The sequence below is a fragment of the Tachypleus tridentatus genome, chromosome 13 (assembly GCF_004210375.1).
Source record: "Tachypleus tridentatus isolate NWPU-2018 chromosome 13, ASM421037v1, whole genome shotgun sequence".
Taxonomy (NCBI): domain Eukaryota; kingdom Metazoa; phylum Arthropoda; class Merostomata; order Xiphosura; family Limulidae; genus Tachypleus; species Tachypleus tridentatus.
The window spans coordinates 197,217,535-197,235,312 of record NC_134837.1 but is presented as its reverse complement, the minus strand read 5'-3'; the positions used below and the strand labels follow the sequence as shown (position 1 = coordinate 197,235,312).

At 33.9% G+C, this 17,778-nt stretch overlaps 1 protein-coding gene across 13 annotated transcripts in view; it reads right to left on the bottom strand.

Annotated features, from left to right (window-relative positions):
* Positions 1-2: 2 nt before the first annotated feature.
* The window catches only part of LOC143239446 (protein lev-9-like), a 37,608-nt gene continuing 19,832 nt past the window's right edge, over positions 3-17,778 (bottom strand). For 10 of the 13 annotated variants that reach the window (XM_076480514.1, XM_076480508.1, XM_076480510.1 and 7 more), the window contains 6 exons: positions 12,364-12,552; positions 10,331-10,504; positions 7,198-7,389; positions 6,515-6,568; positions 4,684-4,762; positions 3-4,180 (listed from right to left, as the gene is read on the bottom strand). In XM_076480514.1, coding sequence (XP_076336629.1) covers positions 3,496-4,180; positions 4,684-4,762; positions 6,515-6,568; positions 7,198-7,389; positions 10,331-10,504; positions 12,364-12,552 — 1,373 coding nt within the window. In that variant the 3' untranslated portion in view covers positions 3-3,495. The remainder of the gene's footprint in view (positions 4,181-4,683; positions 4,763-6,514; positions 6,569-7,197; positions 7,390-10,330; positions 10,505-12,363; positions 12,553-17,778) is intronic. The other 3 variants (XR_013021180.1, XR_013021181.1, XR_013021182.1) reach the window with 1 other exon arrangement.

The following is a 17,778-nucleotide window of genomic DNA, read 5'->3' as shown; positions in this document are numbered from 1 at the left end:
TGAACAATATATGAAAATGAGTTTATTTCTTCTGTTCATCTTTTACAAGAAGAAGAAAAACAAAGACAATACAAACTGTTAGGTAATTTAATTTTATTGTTCGTAACTCATTTAATTTTTTGTTAAAGGCATAAAAAATAAAAAACTATGACACGTGCGCGAAGACACTTTCAAAACCACATTATCTACAATACAGTATATCAGGTGAAGATAACATGCAAAGAAATTAAGTTCAAAGAAAGCTCTCATTTAAATTGGTAATAAATAAATAAATAGTAAAATACAACAAACCAAACTAAATAAGGTTCACTGAAATGGGTTCCGGAAGTTTCATGGATGTTTGAGTTTTTGTCAGACTATTTATATTACCAATAAATTTATACTGCTAAAAAAATAAAGGAACAAATACATATTTCAGTATCTTTTTGTCATAACTACATTTATGTATCAAAAACATACCCGTTCGTCTACAAGTGTATTTTTAAGCTTGCGAGTGAAGTTTGAAGCAACTCAAACGAAACTCGCCTCACTAAAGAAGAATATAATTCAAGGTACCCTATACAAGGCTGTTACGTGAAACTATGCATTCCCCATTAATTCTCGAAACAAACTCCAACATGGATCTTTTGCGGCTCGTTTTGTCAGTGTGCACCTTCATCTTGTGTAATCAAGCAGTTAGGCGCCACTTGACAGAGAATGAGGTGGCCAGGGCGGTCCAGATACTGGATGATGGCCAGACCCAAAGGTGGCACAGTGCGTCGGTGTGTCACCAACTAACTTTGGCGACGCTACCAGGAGACTAACTCTTATGGCAGAATACCAGGTCAAGGCCGTCATCGCTGCACAACAGCCAGGGAGGACCGCTACATCGTGACTACAGCTCTGCGGGACAGGTTAGCTACGGCTCGGTCACTGCAAAATGACCTTTAGCATTCCATTGGAACCTGTGTGTCGACCCAAACAGTTCGCAATCATCTGCACGAAGGACGCCTTAGGGCCAGACGGCATGCAAGAAAGTTATTCTGATAGCGCGACACCGTGCAGCCAGATTGGAGTTTGCTCGTCAGCACCTGGACTGAGAACTTTGTCAATGGACCACCGTGCTGTGGACAGACGAGAGCAGGTTCACTGTGTCTCGTGATGATGGACGTGCGAGAGTGTGGAGACGCTGAGGAGAGCGATTTTCCGCCTGTAACATTGTGCAATTCGACGCTTATGGAGGAGGTTTCGTAATGGTCTGGGCAGGCATATCCTTGGGCGGCCGCACGGACTTAATTATACTCAACAGGGGTGCTCTTAACGCACAACGATATAGAAACAAAATTCTGGAACCCATTGTGAAGCCTTTTGCCCTGGTAGACAAGTGGGCTGCCATACCCCAAGATAACATCGATAGACTGATTCAAAGTGTGCCAAATTGGTGTCAGGAGTGTGTCACAGCCCTTGGAGGTCACACTAGATATTGAATGTTTCAAACACTTCTTCAATAAACGCATGTAAACTGTTTAAAGTATTGTTTCATATGGGATATCAGTTTTGGTGATACTGATCATTTTTAAGAATTTTATTTCTCTATGTCTTACCGTTCATCACACATTAAAAAATGGATACATATGGAACTAAAATGAGGCAAATTACCTAAAAAATATTAAAATATTATCACATTTGGAACATTGAAATAAATTATATAAGAAAACGTACTTTTTCCTCTAATTTTTTGAGCAGTTTTTATTTTATAACAAGAAATTATTTAAATTTACTATATCCATCAATTTTTACATGATGTTATAAAGGATAAAAAGAAAATATTGTCCAGATTTGAGGAAAGTTTCTGTAACTTGTGATCTGTTTAACTCTTCCTCTCGGACATTCCAGTAACAAGTACATATCTTGAAGGTGATAATTTAAAGAAATACTTTCTAGTTTCCATATGATATTTTTGTTTCATTTTCACAAACTACTTTGTGCATTTTATTATTTTTTTTTTCTTATATTTAACCGGACCAACACCTACATTTTTCTTTTTCTTCCAAAAATAATCCTACTGAATTGTAATGTGAACCGCAGTATTTCAGGCTTGATTAAACCAATGCTATGCACGAGTGTACTCCATAAGGATATCGTGCTGCAGATATTTTGTAATTTACCGGATTACAATCTATTATATTATAAAACTACTAATTGTAAAAAAAATAATATTCAAACACGTGTCCTTTTTCTTTCTCAGGTGACTTACAATATAATGTTTATAGATAGCTTACTTACGTTTGCGGTTTGTGAAATAGCGCCAATGCATTCAGTTCTAGAAAATATATTTTATTATTCTAAAATTAAGCAAATAAAAATACAAGCTTGCGGGTATGTTTTAGCTACAAGTCATTGTTAAAACCGATCTTTCACACATGAGACCACTATTAGAATTCCTCTCAACCATTACGCCCCCTAGTGGCACAGCGGCATGTCTGTGAACTTGCAACACTAAACACCGGGTTTCGATACCCGTGATGGCAGAGCACAGATAGCCCTTTGTGTAGCTTTGCGCTTAATTACAAACAACAACAACTTGCCCATCACCAACAAATAACGTTCTTCCATTGAGTACAATAATTTCCAAAAGAAAGGCTACGAAACAGATTACAGAATATTGTCAAACATAGTTTACAATATTATCGTTTTATCCTCGTAACATCCTATTAAAGATATTGGCATATGGCAAATTTAATTCCAATTTTTATTGAAAAACTGTAATTCTTAACATACAAATAAATGTTGCATTAGGCCGAAAAAGAGTCAAACTCGAGTGATAACCAGAACCTGAGTGATAATGCTAACACATGTGGCCTGTTGTCGTGAAGACCCGAGTTCGTTTTTCAGTAGGTTTACGTTCAAAAACAAATATCCATAGCCAATATTTATTATGTGTTTATATGTATTGTGTCACTATTCAACTTTACTTACCCTAACGAGATTTTTATTGAAACATGAAAGTCCGCTGTCATGCAAAGCACCATTCCAACTGATCGAGCAGTCCAAACGCCAAAGTTAATATTTGTGTGAGATTATTTCCACAATCCGATCGTTTCCGTATAAAAACGAACCTACATACACCCACTAGGTGGCATCTGAGATCTGAAATTGTGGATTTTCTGCGTCCTAAACTTCACGTTGGTATCGTCTTCCATAAACAAATAGTCACACAAATTACACTCTTTACCCTATGTTGACGACTCTTACAAAGGATATTATAACAATAATCCTAAGGCTGTTTTCTCAATATAGTGTCATATAGCTATCTTAATCAATTTATTGTGAAGACAGAATTATACTGTTCGGTCGTGAAGAGAACATTTTGAAACTGATAAATAGTCCGTTTGTCATTGATGTTGACTAGAAATAAATTATTGTACTTTTGAAAGTAATAACGTGAAGAGACAATTTCTTTCAACGGTATGTGGCACAAAATTAGTTCGAGTATGACTAAACACTTCCATAAACCTATACAGGACAAGTGGAGTCAGTGTCCGATTCTGACGAATATAAATCATTGTATATCATGTCCACCGTTATTTCTGTATTGTCTATTCCATCTACTGTTTGTACAGTGGAGGAGGAATCAGGATCAACACGCATTTTGTCTAACGTCATAAAATGTTCGGGATTTGACTTTTTGCAACCAATTCTACAGAGATCTTTATCAACCTTTAATTTAGTTTCGACTTTCTCGTACATGTTTGTATGTTTTTCTTTGCATTTATTTTCATTATTCCGTGTTGGTCTCTTCTCTTCACCTAATGTTTTGGGTGAGAACTGATAGTTGGTCTTGTACGAATCTACTGGTTCACAATATACTTCACCCAATTTAGAACTTTTGTTTGAATTACTTGAAATTCGTTTGATGAGTTTTGAAACATTTTCATCCTCAAACGGCTGCGAATACACCGGTTCGTTGTCGTCATTTGGAATGCGGGGGAGTGGAAGTTTGGGTCTCGCTGGGCTGGTAGGAGGCACCTCTTCCGAGCTGAACTCAACAAGACAAGATTCTACTGGCGAGTCCGGGAGCTCCTCATAAAGGGCGGTATTATAATAGTGTTCTTCTGGGGAGGAACCGAAAGTTGTCAGGGGTGGGTGGCGATCGCTTGAGAGGGTGGGAGTTTCTCTTTTTGTCGATTTGTTTAGTCGGCTGCAAATTAAAAATAACAGTAAAATAATATAATATATAGTCATATTTTCTTTTACTATCCTGATAAACAAAAACACTTGACTTGTTAGATTCCTAAAGTAATGAAAATCTTAATGCACAATTAAATTAAAACGCTAGTTTGTATGTTACTTATTAAAACAATGCTAAAAGTCAAAGTTCTCGTTGAATAGTGTACACTTTTGCTGCCTTTCATTACTTATGGCTCAGTGATAGGTCAGAAAACTGAGATAACTAAACATTGAGTTTCGATACCCGTGATGGGCATAGCAGAGACAGCCCGTTGTGTAGTTGCTTTGCATTTAACAACAAACAAAAAAACAGCTTTACTGTTTTCGTTAAAATCTTACACTGTGGGGTTTTACTTAAGAAGTTTCGTTATTTCTACGTGTGGTTGCCCCCCACCATTGTGGTTAATCAAAATATACCAAGTAATACAGATACTTGACAATAAATCACATTAATGTTTTTAGAACGACACTTACCGCCGTCGAAACACAAAAACAACCATTACGGTAAGTAGAATAAAAACAGCTGTTCCAGCTCCAACGGCAATCGCTGCAACTGCAGAAGAAACTTATTATTATTTCCATACTGTGATGTACAATGTATACCTAATAAACCTGCTAACAAGAGAACAGTAGTACCCTTTATTAACAGATACCACGTGTTCTTTGAAATAATGTATACCCAATAAACTTGCTAGCGAGAGAACAGTACCCTTTATTAACAGATACCACGTGTTCTTTGAAACAATGTATACCCAATAAACCTGCTAACGAGAGAACAGTAGTACCCTTTATTAACAGATACCACGTGTTCTTTGAAACAATGTATACCCAATAAACCAGCTAACGAGAGAACAGTACCCTTTATTAACAGATACCACGTGTTCTTTGAAATAATGTATACCCAATAAACCTGCTAACGAGAGAACAGTACCCTTTATTAACAGATACCACGTGTCCTCTGAACACAAATATTAGAAAACGATTTTTAAGTTAAGACGTTATAACATCCACAGAAAATACAGAGTGACGACCTATTCAAAACTCTGTAAAATAATATAAAAATACCTTGATTAGATGTTTGATGTTTTTCAAACTACATCACAAGTACAACATCAAACTGTTAAGTAAAAACAATTCACTACACTTTATTTATATATTTGCAACGTATTGTTGGATGTAGACACAAATTATAATAATACTAAGTTAACGATGTTTTATCTGTGTTGAGACTGTCGCGTTATTACGTTATTTTCTGTAATGGAGTCTGCATTTAGCACGATTCAAGATGTTCACTTATTTTCTCAAACTTACGTATCAGAAGTCATCGTCGGATACAAAAAGATACAAAAAAACTATTTTACGCGCACCTAACCAATAAAAGGTTTAGAATTTGTTCAACAGCTCTGGCAAAAAGTGTTTAAACTCTCAAGTATATTTCGTTTAGTTTACGACACTTCTAAAACTGTTTTAATCTCCAGTCTTTGGCACTTTGGCAGTGTGATATTTAAAAAATATATATATATCGTTTGTTTTGAGCCTGAGGTGTTCGCATAGGAAATATAATTAACGTTGCATGTTGTACAAAGGTATGAATGAACAACCAGTGTTCCAAAATGATAAGTTAGATAGTATTTGGCACTTATGTCTTTCTTATGTTTGAGGAGAACGACCAATCACGTGGTTAACACTAATCATTATGGGTAAATCCGACATTTCTCATTAACTAAAAAAACTTTAAATCTAAACATTCTGGAAGAGATATTGATAATGTGAGCATTCTTGTTCTTTATCTTAAATAGGTTGATTAATGGGAAGAAAACCAGTGCATAAATTCATACACTGAGTGGAAATTCACCATACAGCTTTCAGAAAGCAAGCATACACCTTGTGTTTTGGTAGTAAATAAAGACTGTTTTTATTATATTAAACATCATGTTCAATCTATTTATTTCTTTGTTTAAGCTCAGTCAGTTGGTAATTCATTCTGCCAGTCCTCCCGTTATAAAGTAAACGTACTTGATATATGTCACGAAAACAGAGTCGAGAAGTAAGACAACAAAATATGTAAGTAGTAACATAATATGTGTGTTATGTATATGAACTATTCTAACTTGAATTTTTTTAAGTTTTAAAAAGTCTAGGATTAATTTCACAATAAAAAATTAATAAAATATTATTGTAATTAAAAAAACTAACTTCAAGTCTTCAGAGAAACTTTTTGTTTTCTATTCAACGTGAATGTAAAAAAGTCCTTCTTGATTTTGTGTTATTTTTAACGTTATAAAAGGGATACATTTCCACTTACTCATAATCTGGGTTGCTGACAAATGGGCCCACGTAAATATGTCTTCTTCAGTTTCTAAAGAAATAAATATTGTTTATTAAACACACCATTAACACTTTCCATAACGAAGCAGTAAGTATCATTCACATTTCTGTAGTAAGTGTAAGGGCTTATAATAGTGGAAATTTATGGTTTGATTTCTATGGAAGAGCACAACATAGACCATTTTCGAGCTATGTGTTTAAAAACAAAAGAAAGGAGTACTCAGTGACAATGTTTTAAATTTAGATGTTTTTATTTTTATTTGACCAGAGGGAGGGTTTAATATCGTATAGTGAGCACCTAATAGTTAAGCGTTAGTTATGTAACACCATGGAGACTGAAACTTCTTAAACTTGAAGCTAATAAAGTGCCTATGTTATCATTAAGTGGACTGGACTCAGCATTCTTTACTAAATAATTTAAAATCATCTGCCAAACAAGGGAAACTATTACAAGAATAAAATTAAATAAATTTATAATATGCTTACAGGAATCTTTCAACCAGAAAATCAGATTACAGTTTACATTCATTTATTTTTATTGTGCCAAATTCCTTCATACTCGCCTCAAGCCTTAATCAACAACAACAAAAATTCATATAAGGTTTATTTCTAGGTTAAAATGTTTATGTTTTAGTTATTTAAGAATTAGAATAATTATACTTTTGCAAATGGGAACTGGTTTTGTCCACTCTCCACTGTCTAGGCACTTGATGATCTGTGTTCCTCCATCTACTTCGAAACCTTCTGGACACCTCAACTGCAGACTTTTGCCGGCTAAAGTGATCCCATCTGCACGAGTAATAGCCGGTTCCCATATTCCCCCAACATCTACTGTCGGTGGCTTACAGCCTACTGCAGAATAATAAATACACAGTACCTATTTAGGACTATTATAGCAAAATTTGAAATAATTCTAGCCAATACATTAGCTTACAATATTTATGTTATTTATATGTAGTCACAAACGTCTTATTGATATTGAATATCATGTAACGGCAAATTGTATATCAGAACAACCGTTTCGATAAATTAAAATAAATACCGAATCAAATACTTTTAATATACTAACCCTAACAGCACATTTATTAACTTACAGTTGTAAGCTTGAAGGATTATAAAGATAACTTTTAGGGTCTGACTCTTGCAAAAAATATCGAAGTTAAAGAGTAGGTTGAACACATACACAAAATAAGGAATAAACCAGACTGTGTAGTCTTGAAGTAAAGTAAGGGCTTCGCGGGCTCATTTTAAACATCATGCAGATTGGTCGAAACGTTGTAAAAATAGTTCACGAAGACATATAACATTCAAGATATCTTTTTCATTATAAAGCATCACTTTATTAACAAAATAATTGTCACTCAACTGTGCTCTCTCTCTCGGTATTTAGGTATGATATGTTCATACCCTGGAGGGTCAGGTTCTCTTTGACCTCTTCCTTCTTCCCGTACTTATGTGGTCTTGCAGTATTGATATTTGTAATTATTTTATTTTTAGGTCAGAGTGAACTGAATATTATTCTGATCCTTTTCAGAGCAATGCCCATGTATTGTGGTACATATATGGTTGTTATTTTGCTCTATCAGCAGAATGTCAAATTTGTTGGTGGCACTTTTTTATTTATTTATTTTTAATTAATTTTATTTTTTTTAGTTTATATATATATATACATTTTATTATTATTATTTTTTAACTTATACATTTATTCTTTTTTAAATTAATTTTTATTATTTTTATTTATTTATTTTCAACTGTGCCTAGTATGGTTTGGTTTGTTTTGAATTTCGCGCAAAGCTACACGAGGGCTATCTGCGCTAGCCGTCCATAATTTAGTAGTGTAAGACTAGAGGGAAGATAGCTAGTCATCACCACCCACTGCCAACTCTTGGTGTCTAGTATATTACGTAAACAAGGTAGTGAGGGTTGGTTGGTTGGCGTTTATTGGCACAAAGCAACTAGGCTGTCTGCGCCAAACAACCGGTAAAAAAATGGTAAAGTAACATTATTATAAAATGTAAAAATAAGTTATGTTTTGAGGGTACTGAAAGGCATTTCATACTAAATATATATATTCTATTACTCCAAAAATACTTACACTTAAATATGTTACACGAATAGTTTCAGCCTTAAGCAAACATAGGTGAGGACGTCTTAAATAGTTATCTTATTGTTAAAATAATGTTAAGTAGATTCACACTGCGTCAACGTGTTGACTCTAAATGTACTGAAGTTGGGGACCAACAAAATGTTTGGTTGGAAACACGTACACATTAACATACATGTTTCTTGTACAATAACACATTTTGTGTCTCAGTAACCATCAGGAATTTGTCTAGTGTTTTATGTAGTGCAGCTTTTGTTTCAGTTTTGAGTGAATCACAGAAAAGAAAAGGCGAAGGAGGCGGTTACGAAATTTTGTGAACAAATGAACAAAACATGATAGCTATCAATCATTAATGAACGACCTAAACGAGTTTAATCATGGTTGTCTTTATTCATCTAGAACTTTATGTCTCACACAGTTGATAGTTGAAAACATTGGATAACTTAAAAAGCGTTAGACCACTGTGATAACGTCGTGTAAACCTACCTGTAAGGTTCGCTAATGCACGGGTCAAATACTAAAAAATATATAAAAACAACAATATTTAAATCACTATAAATGTCGTTCTGTAATATATTAATAATTTTATGTTTCCTACCTGAAAATGGTCTTACTAACGATTGAAACGTTGTACCTACACTTAAAGTAATATTTATACATTGCAAATTGTGTTACAAAGTGAATATTATTATAACGTACAAACAGCCTAAAATATAGTTCAGTTTAATTTATTTAACATGAAAGTGTGTTGATCCTATTTAATCTATTGTCTTCTGCATTAATCTTCACAAATAATTAATATACGTACTTCTACATTATACATAATGCATACCTTTCGGGACTACAAAGAATTCGACTTACTGAAATTCAAATGCAGAAAAATAATAATGTTGTAGTCTATGATGTTTATATAGATTAATATTGTTCAGCACGAATGATCCAAAATTGTGGAGTCAATTTGAACTACACATATAAAAAAATTACACAAAACAAAATGAGTTATTCAATTAAATTAACTAGTGCATGAATTACACAGTTTGTCTGTCACTTGAACAAGTTAATTAGGTTAATGCCGTGAATACTGAGTTTGTATTTAGATGCCGAATTTGAATATGGAAAGTAAGTAGAATTTCTGTCAGACGCAGGCTATTTGTGAAGTTAGGCCTATCAGTGGTCGACGGTTGAATTAAACGTGGAAAGATGAAATGCTTCTGTTTTCACTAAGTGGACTATGCTTTCATTATTATTTGTAACAACTGATCTAAACAAAAGACTCCCAAACACGAGAAACAGTTACTCCTATGATAATAAATAAATAGTCTTTTAAATATTAAACATTTGTAGAAAAGCCATATTTTCTAATTCCTCATAAAAATGATTTTACCTGGATATTATCTAATGTTACCCTCAAAAATCGTCCCATATGGTTATATGTCTTTATTTTTAAAGATATTAAGCGATTTATATATATATTTTATGTGAAACAAGTCTGATATAGCTTTTTTACTTTCTCCTAAAATGTATTTAAGTAATTTTGGAGTTTCTCACGCGCTGTTGAACGTTACATTAGAAAGGTTTTCAAAACCAATTGTCATTATCAAACGTTCCACCAGTTACACCTTCCGTTTTTTTTCCTGCAAATTATTTTAATTATAAAACATGACGAAAACAGATGTAACTTTAATTTACCTCTGCAGACGTTACTTAAGTCACCCCATGTCTTGTCACTTCTGCATTTTACAATCTCTGGTACTGGGATATATTCTGATTCACATATGATCTGCATCCTGCTACCATAGGTTTGTGACTCATCCAGAAGGCTGTGGGTTCCATGTGGAATAAAAGGATCATCGCAAGTTATGGCTAACGAAAAAAATACAAAAATGGATGGATATGAAGAAAGCTTTCTACTTAATAATGCTGGGGTAAAGCTAAAATGTCGTATCACAAATATTTTTTGAATGTTCTATTTGAACTCGAAAAAGAAATAAGTGTGTAAATATTTAACCCTCATGTTACCGACTGTTTTTATATATAATGGTGTACTTCAAATAAAGTATGAAATTTAAGAATATTTATGTCTATTCCTGATACAATAATAAATTTTAGGAAGCGACAAAAATTAAATAAAATATATTATTTTTCATTTTATAAGTTTTGGTTTTGTTTGGTATTTTAATTTCGCTTGATGCTACACGAGAGCTATATGCGCTAGCCGCCACTAATTTAGCACCACCCACCGCCAACTCTTGGGCTGCTCTTTTACCAACGAATAGTGGGATTGATAGTAAAATTGTAACGCCCCCACGGCTAAAAGTGCGAGCATGTTCAGTATGACGGGGACATTTTATAAGTAAATACATAGAAGGCTTAATAACAATGCTCATTACTATAATCCCCCGCTAGTACAGCGGTAAGTCTACGGATTTACGACGCTAAAATCAGGAGTTCGATTCGCTGTTACTATAATATGGCATATACTTATCCCTGACTATACTAAAATCTCACATTACTCTGATCAATTTCATAATTCCCGAACTCTTTCCTGACCTTCATAAAAAAATTGTTTGATTTTCACTAACTCGTGAGGATTCTTACCTATATATGTTTACGTTTGTTTGTTTGCTTTTGCGTTGTTCAATGGTACAAATATAATTCGCAATATGTATATAATAGGGAGTTTTAAACCTAGAAACATTATTTGCATATATAAACGTTATAAGGAGTTGTTATTAGTAATGTTTGGATTCACGCACTGTGTATCAGGTGTTGACAAATTGATTTTGTTTGCCCCCCACTCAAATTTACCAGTCAAATTTGTGTTATTGTAAATAAATTTATTTTCATAGATAATGTCTTATTTTTGGAAAGGGCCCGGTATGGCCATGTGGTTAAGGCACTTTACTCGTAATCCGAAAATCGTGGGTTCGAATCCCCGTCACAACAAACATGGTCGTCTTTTCAGCTGTAGGGGCGTTAATATGTGACGTTCAATTCCATTTTCGTTGGTAAAAGAGTACCCCTTGAGTTGGTGGTGGGTGGTGATGACTAGCAGATAGCCCTCGTCTAGTTTTGCGCGAAAAAAAAACAACAAACATTTTTGTAAAATCACATCTTAATTTACTGAACTATATCTTCTTCAAATGTGTTTCGAGCGGATACTGCATACTTGTTTGAAGCTAAGCACAAAGCTACACGATGGGCTATTCGTACTCTACCCACCACGGGTATCGAAACCGTGGTTATAGCGCTGCAACTTTGCAGCGATATCCTTGTGCTCCGGGGTGGACTGGTTGATACTGTATTAAGTGTCCATTCTTTTCTGAAGTACTTATATTGTAGTTTAAAACCCCTACCTTGTTTTCAATAACATTATGTCTTGAAATCAACTGTATCTTGAAGATAAATATTCAAGTAAGGTGCATAGGGGAGCCATATTGCAATCATTTGGAAATACTTAACTTATATGTGTATATTTGCACACACACACACAGAGTTTAGTTTTCCAAGTTTTCTTCACACGTACAATGACATATCATTACCTTGTTAATAGTTGAAAGTCCAGAAATAAAAATTCAATTTAAAATTTTTTAATGAGTAATATACAAACAGGAATTAATATTGATAAACAATGAACGCCACGTAACATCAACACAAGTTTAATAAAACGAGATAACATACAAAATACCAGCAAATCAATTTCTGATTTAAATAGTACGTACGTTTACACCTTATTATCCCACCAATGCCTGGTATTTTCCATCGTTCATCAGTCGAACATATCATCTTATCTGCTTGTTCAGGTTCATAACCTTCATTACATTGAAGAAACGTTATCTGGTTGAAATTCGTCCCATTTGGAGCTACGAGTTTCCCTTTTTTAATTGACGGAGTTGGGCCACAGTTTATAGCTGAAAGAAATTCAAAAAGCTCAAAATAAGAAATAGTCATTTAACCTGAAACTGCTATTATACGTGTAAGTGGTTTTTGGAAAAGAACTTGTGTGAAATAGTTTCATTTTGTTACTTTAGAAATTGTTTTTATTGTATATTTGAATAGTGGAACGTTACTGCGAAGGTCGAATGAAGTAATAGAAGCAGTGTTAGCATATAAAAGTTTATTAAAAGTAAATAAATGTGTTATTATGTATACTTGTCAAACCACTCTCAAATATTTCAGAGGCTCTTAAGCTCTCATTGTTGTTCGTTTATCAGACCAACACTAGAGTGTGCTAGTAGTATTTCGACACAGGACACTCAACGGAAGTGCTCTAAAATGTGAATTCTGATGTGGAATTTCATTACCGTCATAACGCGAGAAACCTTATACATTAGAACACGAGAGTAGTACATGTGCAGATTTACTGAAAGGAAAATTACATCTGTACATGGTGGAAGCATTCCAAAACTAAGTAAAAATATATTTAAGTTTCCTTCATTTGTCTCTCTATTAAAGTTAATTAAGTTCCAAAATTAAAAAGACTACGTACAACTGAAAAATGGTTAAGTTGAAGTTTAAGCTGTTACGTTTTAACCTGTGAACACCTTACGATTATTTCCGTTTTCATAAGCCATGACATCGCAAGAATACAGGTTAAACAGTACAAAAATCGCACAGGCAAAATCGTCTAGACGCCGCGGAACTCAACAAACGATGTTTGACAACAATATTTAGCCTAATACGATCACATTTATGTTTTTTCTGCAAAATCTTTTAGTTATTTTTAAGTTTCTCCTGTGCATCAATTTTAAACATCTGAGAAACTTTTATATAAAATACAAGCACAAATAATAATACCTTACTTACAAATCACAGAGATTACATAATTACAATTACAGTGTCAGTAGTAAACGAAACGGGCGTGTAGCAACAACCTAATTTAATAAAGGAATGGTGTTTTCGACAATAGCAGTCGGAGTAAGCGTGTAGCAACGACCTAGTTAAAAAAAAGACTGATGTTGTCGACTTGAAGGGCAGTAAAATAGAACAGTATACACGCACACAAACACTGCAACAGAGTATTCAAAATTTAACAAATAAAAAAAAATGTTCGAGGGGGCCTTCATAACGTTTCGTATGTAACCATGTCGATATTGTAACACATGCAATAGTAAAGAAATGCGTAAATAGACTTAAAGCTGGTTTACTGTAATTAATTATAGTAAGCTTACTCTATCACCAGTAGCACTTTACAGTAACGGATCTATAAATTTGGAAAGAAGGGGCGTGAAATATCCAATTAGGGCTGTGGATCTATGGGCGAAGTTCAGTGGCGTTTCTAGGATTTATTTACTTGAGGACATAATGGACAAAAAATAAGTTTTGGGGCGCAGAAAAATTTAACACTTTATATGTGAGTGGAAATCATAATGTACAGAGTTTTTAAATCATAAAATACTACATTTTAAATGTGATGCTGTCTGTCGCTATCCTAAGTCATCCTTGCAGGATAAAGGGAAGGATTCCTCTTCGGGTCAGAGGTTGATTATCTTAAAACAATAAAAACACGAAATTTCTCTCTCCCTCTCTCTCTTTATATTTTTTGTAGATTGTGTTTTAGTATTATACTTGATAGATGTTGATAAAGGGTCAATCACCAGGCCATGAAATAGTGGAGGGTGCTGCGGGCTACTCTGTTCTAATTCGCCCATGCTTTATATAATAAAACGAATACTTACCTCACACCTGAAGCTTAGACGTCTTCTAATGCAGAGTATCAAGTTAAGTTTCTCAGTCATTACGATAATTGTGTTAAGTATATAAATATTTACACAATACCGTTTTGGTGAACACTTCCAAAACGTAGTGTCGTGCAAAGTGAATCTCGGATTTTTGTGTTCCATTTAGTTGACTTTGTAGACAAATCAGATTACTTAAGTATGTTTAATGCTGATATACCTCTATCCAGATGCTAGTTTTGACAGGGCTTTCTTCCTTTTGTTTCACATTTCAAACAGTTCAGCGACTGATAAAAGCAAAAGTTACAGACCCAACCATGTGTCGAGAGGTTCTAGAAACTCGTGCATCCAAAGAATTCAGATGTATAACCCGCCTCACAAATATTACTAGTAGTTCTGTATGAGCTAGTTGGACCTTTAACCTTAGACTCATGAATCAAAGTACATTTCAATAGAATTATACATTCCACTCATTTCATTACATGCCTGTGGTACACCCCTCTGATATTGTCAGACACCGAGAATACACTTATTAAGATTAGTTGAAATAACAACTCATGCATAATTCACCCTAAAATAAGTTGGCTAGCCGTGTTCTTGAAATGCATAATAATCTAACAGTGGCTCAAAAACTATCCAACAATTCAAAGATTGTAATCTCGTGCTTAATAAAATTAAGAAATTCATATCAAAACAATGATGATATAAAAGGTTTTCACAGTACAGATAATACGAAAAGAACAAACAATTTTGAAACCAAACTCATCACATGGGGTTAACTTTAGTTAGAATAAACTGTGTATTGAAAAAAACTATTATAAATATTACCAGTACAAACCAAGTAACAGTAAACTAACTGTATATTAAGAGCTATCGCATTAATATAACGTGAACACGTTCTTTAAATTATCTTCAGAAGATTTAAATAATTTTCACTTACAAGATTTTATGATATTTATAACTTAGCAAAAATATATCACGAGCGACTAGTACGTTATGAACGTGTGAGCAAACAAAAGTTCTTATATCGTACAAACGTAATAGTAATGAAGGGCAGGATAAAACCCCTCAGATACTAGAGTGTAAAACACATTAGGGAGTGCAAATAGTTTTTACATTATAAATATTATCACAGTTAGTATTTCGAAGAGCCCACAAGCCTAGAATTTTTATATTTTGAATTTAAACGATCGATTTTTAAAGTAAACTTTTAGGCATACAAGTGGTTGTTTTGTTTTTTTCTCCGAAGGTGCTAGTCTGTTTTCCTGAGGTATTACTTGAAATTATTAACAAACAATAGCATGGATGAAAAATAAATCAAAGCCATCTTTTTGAAACTAGGTATACATTGTTGTGTGTTTTATTGATTTTATTAGTGGTGCGATTAGACCTTTCGTTTATATAAAATGTTGCAGAAGTTTTCTTTTTAAATATTTATTCTGCTAAATCCTTCAGTATAGATGTCGCTAGGTACTGGCAAACAAGGCCCGGTCCAAATTCTATTGGACAGTGCCTCAAATTTTCAATTGGTGTCTTGAAAAAAAAGTCAGAAAACCATGATCGAATTCATACCGCAACGCCAAAAATATCCGCGCCTATGGGCCCCAGTCTTGAATCTAGCGACGTCCCAGTCCTTAAATTTTTGTTTTGTTTTCACTTAAACAAGAACAGTTGTACGACAACAATGAAAACTTATATCAGAGGGCGCAACCTTGCAAGTGCGAACATTCACATTTTATATTAATTAACGTGCAGTGAGTCATGTTGTGTGACAGCAGAAATAGCCTATAGAGTTCTGATGACTAATTATCACAAGCTTGCGTTTCCTGAAGCCTTGTGGTTTCTAGATCCTGAAACGATTTTACTAAACAGGCTAACATCCTGTTTACCATGAATATCCTGGATTCATTTTATAAAAATAAGTAACATTTTAATATAAAATTAAAAGATAACAACAAACCTTTCGATCCATATTCGATGTCATATCTATAAATTAAACTAAGCCTTTAAAAACACCTCAAATCCAGCCATTACCCTTTAAATGAATATCAAGCTTTCCTTTAAATTAACTGCATCCTCCACATCTACAAGCCAACCACCCTGTTAAACAAATGAAACTGTCTTAACTGAAGATAACTTATTACCTACCAAAACTTGTATTTGTGTTTCTTGGTCTTACCATGCTGACCAATAAATATGAAAAGGGAGAATTCATCAACACCATAAATTCCCTTATCTGACTGATGTTTTTAAGATCTCATCAAACTCTTCTTTGTTTCAACAGAAAACAAATTCAGGTATCTACATCTTTCCTCATATGACAACATTCCCATTCCAAGCATCATCCTAGTAGTCCTTCTCTGAACTTTTTCCAACAATTCAATGTTCTTTCTGAAGCAGGAAGCCCAAGACTAAACACAATAGTCTAAATGTAGCCTAACCAATGACATTATAACGCATTTAGATTTGTATTCAATATTTCTGTAGATACAACCTAAAATTCAATTTACTCTAGCGTTAACAACAGTACATTACATCAAGATTGTTTCATAAAGATCGAGTTTTGAACTGTACTTTCATTTAAATTTAAAAACTAGATAATTAGAATGTTTGTTTATTTGTTTTGAATTTCGCGCAAAGCTACTCAAGGGCTATTTGCGCCAGCTGTCCCTAATTTAGCAGTGTAAGACTAGTCATCACCACCCACCGCCAACTCTTGGGTGACTCTTTTACCAACGAATAGTGGGATTGATCGTAGCATTGCCACGCCCTCACGGCTGAAAGGGCGAGCATGTTTGGTGCGACGGGGATTCGTACCCGCGACCCTCAGATTAGAAGTCGAACGCCTTAACCCACCTGGCCATGTCGGGCCTGATAATTAGCATGTATATGATCATTGTTCTTGTCTTCTGTTCCACGTTCTTTTGGGTATATTAAACTTGGTAAAAAGTACTGATTATTAACAGTAATGTCTCCCGCTGAGACAGCAGTAAGTCATGGATTTACAACGCTAAAATCAGAGGTTTCGATTCCCCTAGATGGGCACAGCAGATAGCCTGATGTGGCTTTGCTATAAGAAAAAATACACACATATACATTAACAGTAATTAAATTATTATGTAACAAAAAGTATATTTACATAACTTAGGATTTGAAACCTGTTTCATAAATGTATTATCATTAAAAAACAAATACAAATTGGCTATGTATGCAGAGAAGTTAGTTCTCATTGGAACACCCCCTGTTTGTTCATGTAACTATTCATTAAAAGTAATATAACTATTATAAACGCAGAAATGAAGATTGATTTTACACTGACTTTTAGAAATATTTATTTTTGTGTCTATAAACTTATCAAACAGGTAATTAAAAACTTTCATTAAATCTTTTAGTCCATTTTTAAGTATAACATAATAAAATCGTAAGTTGCCATAATCAGCCGTATTTGAAACATCTAAA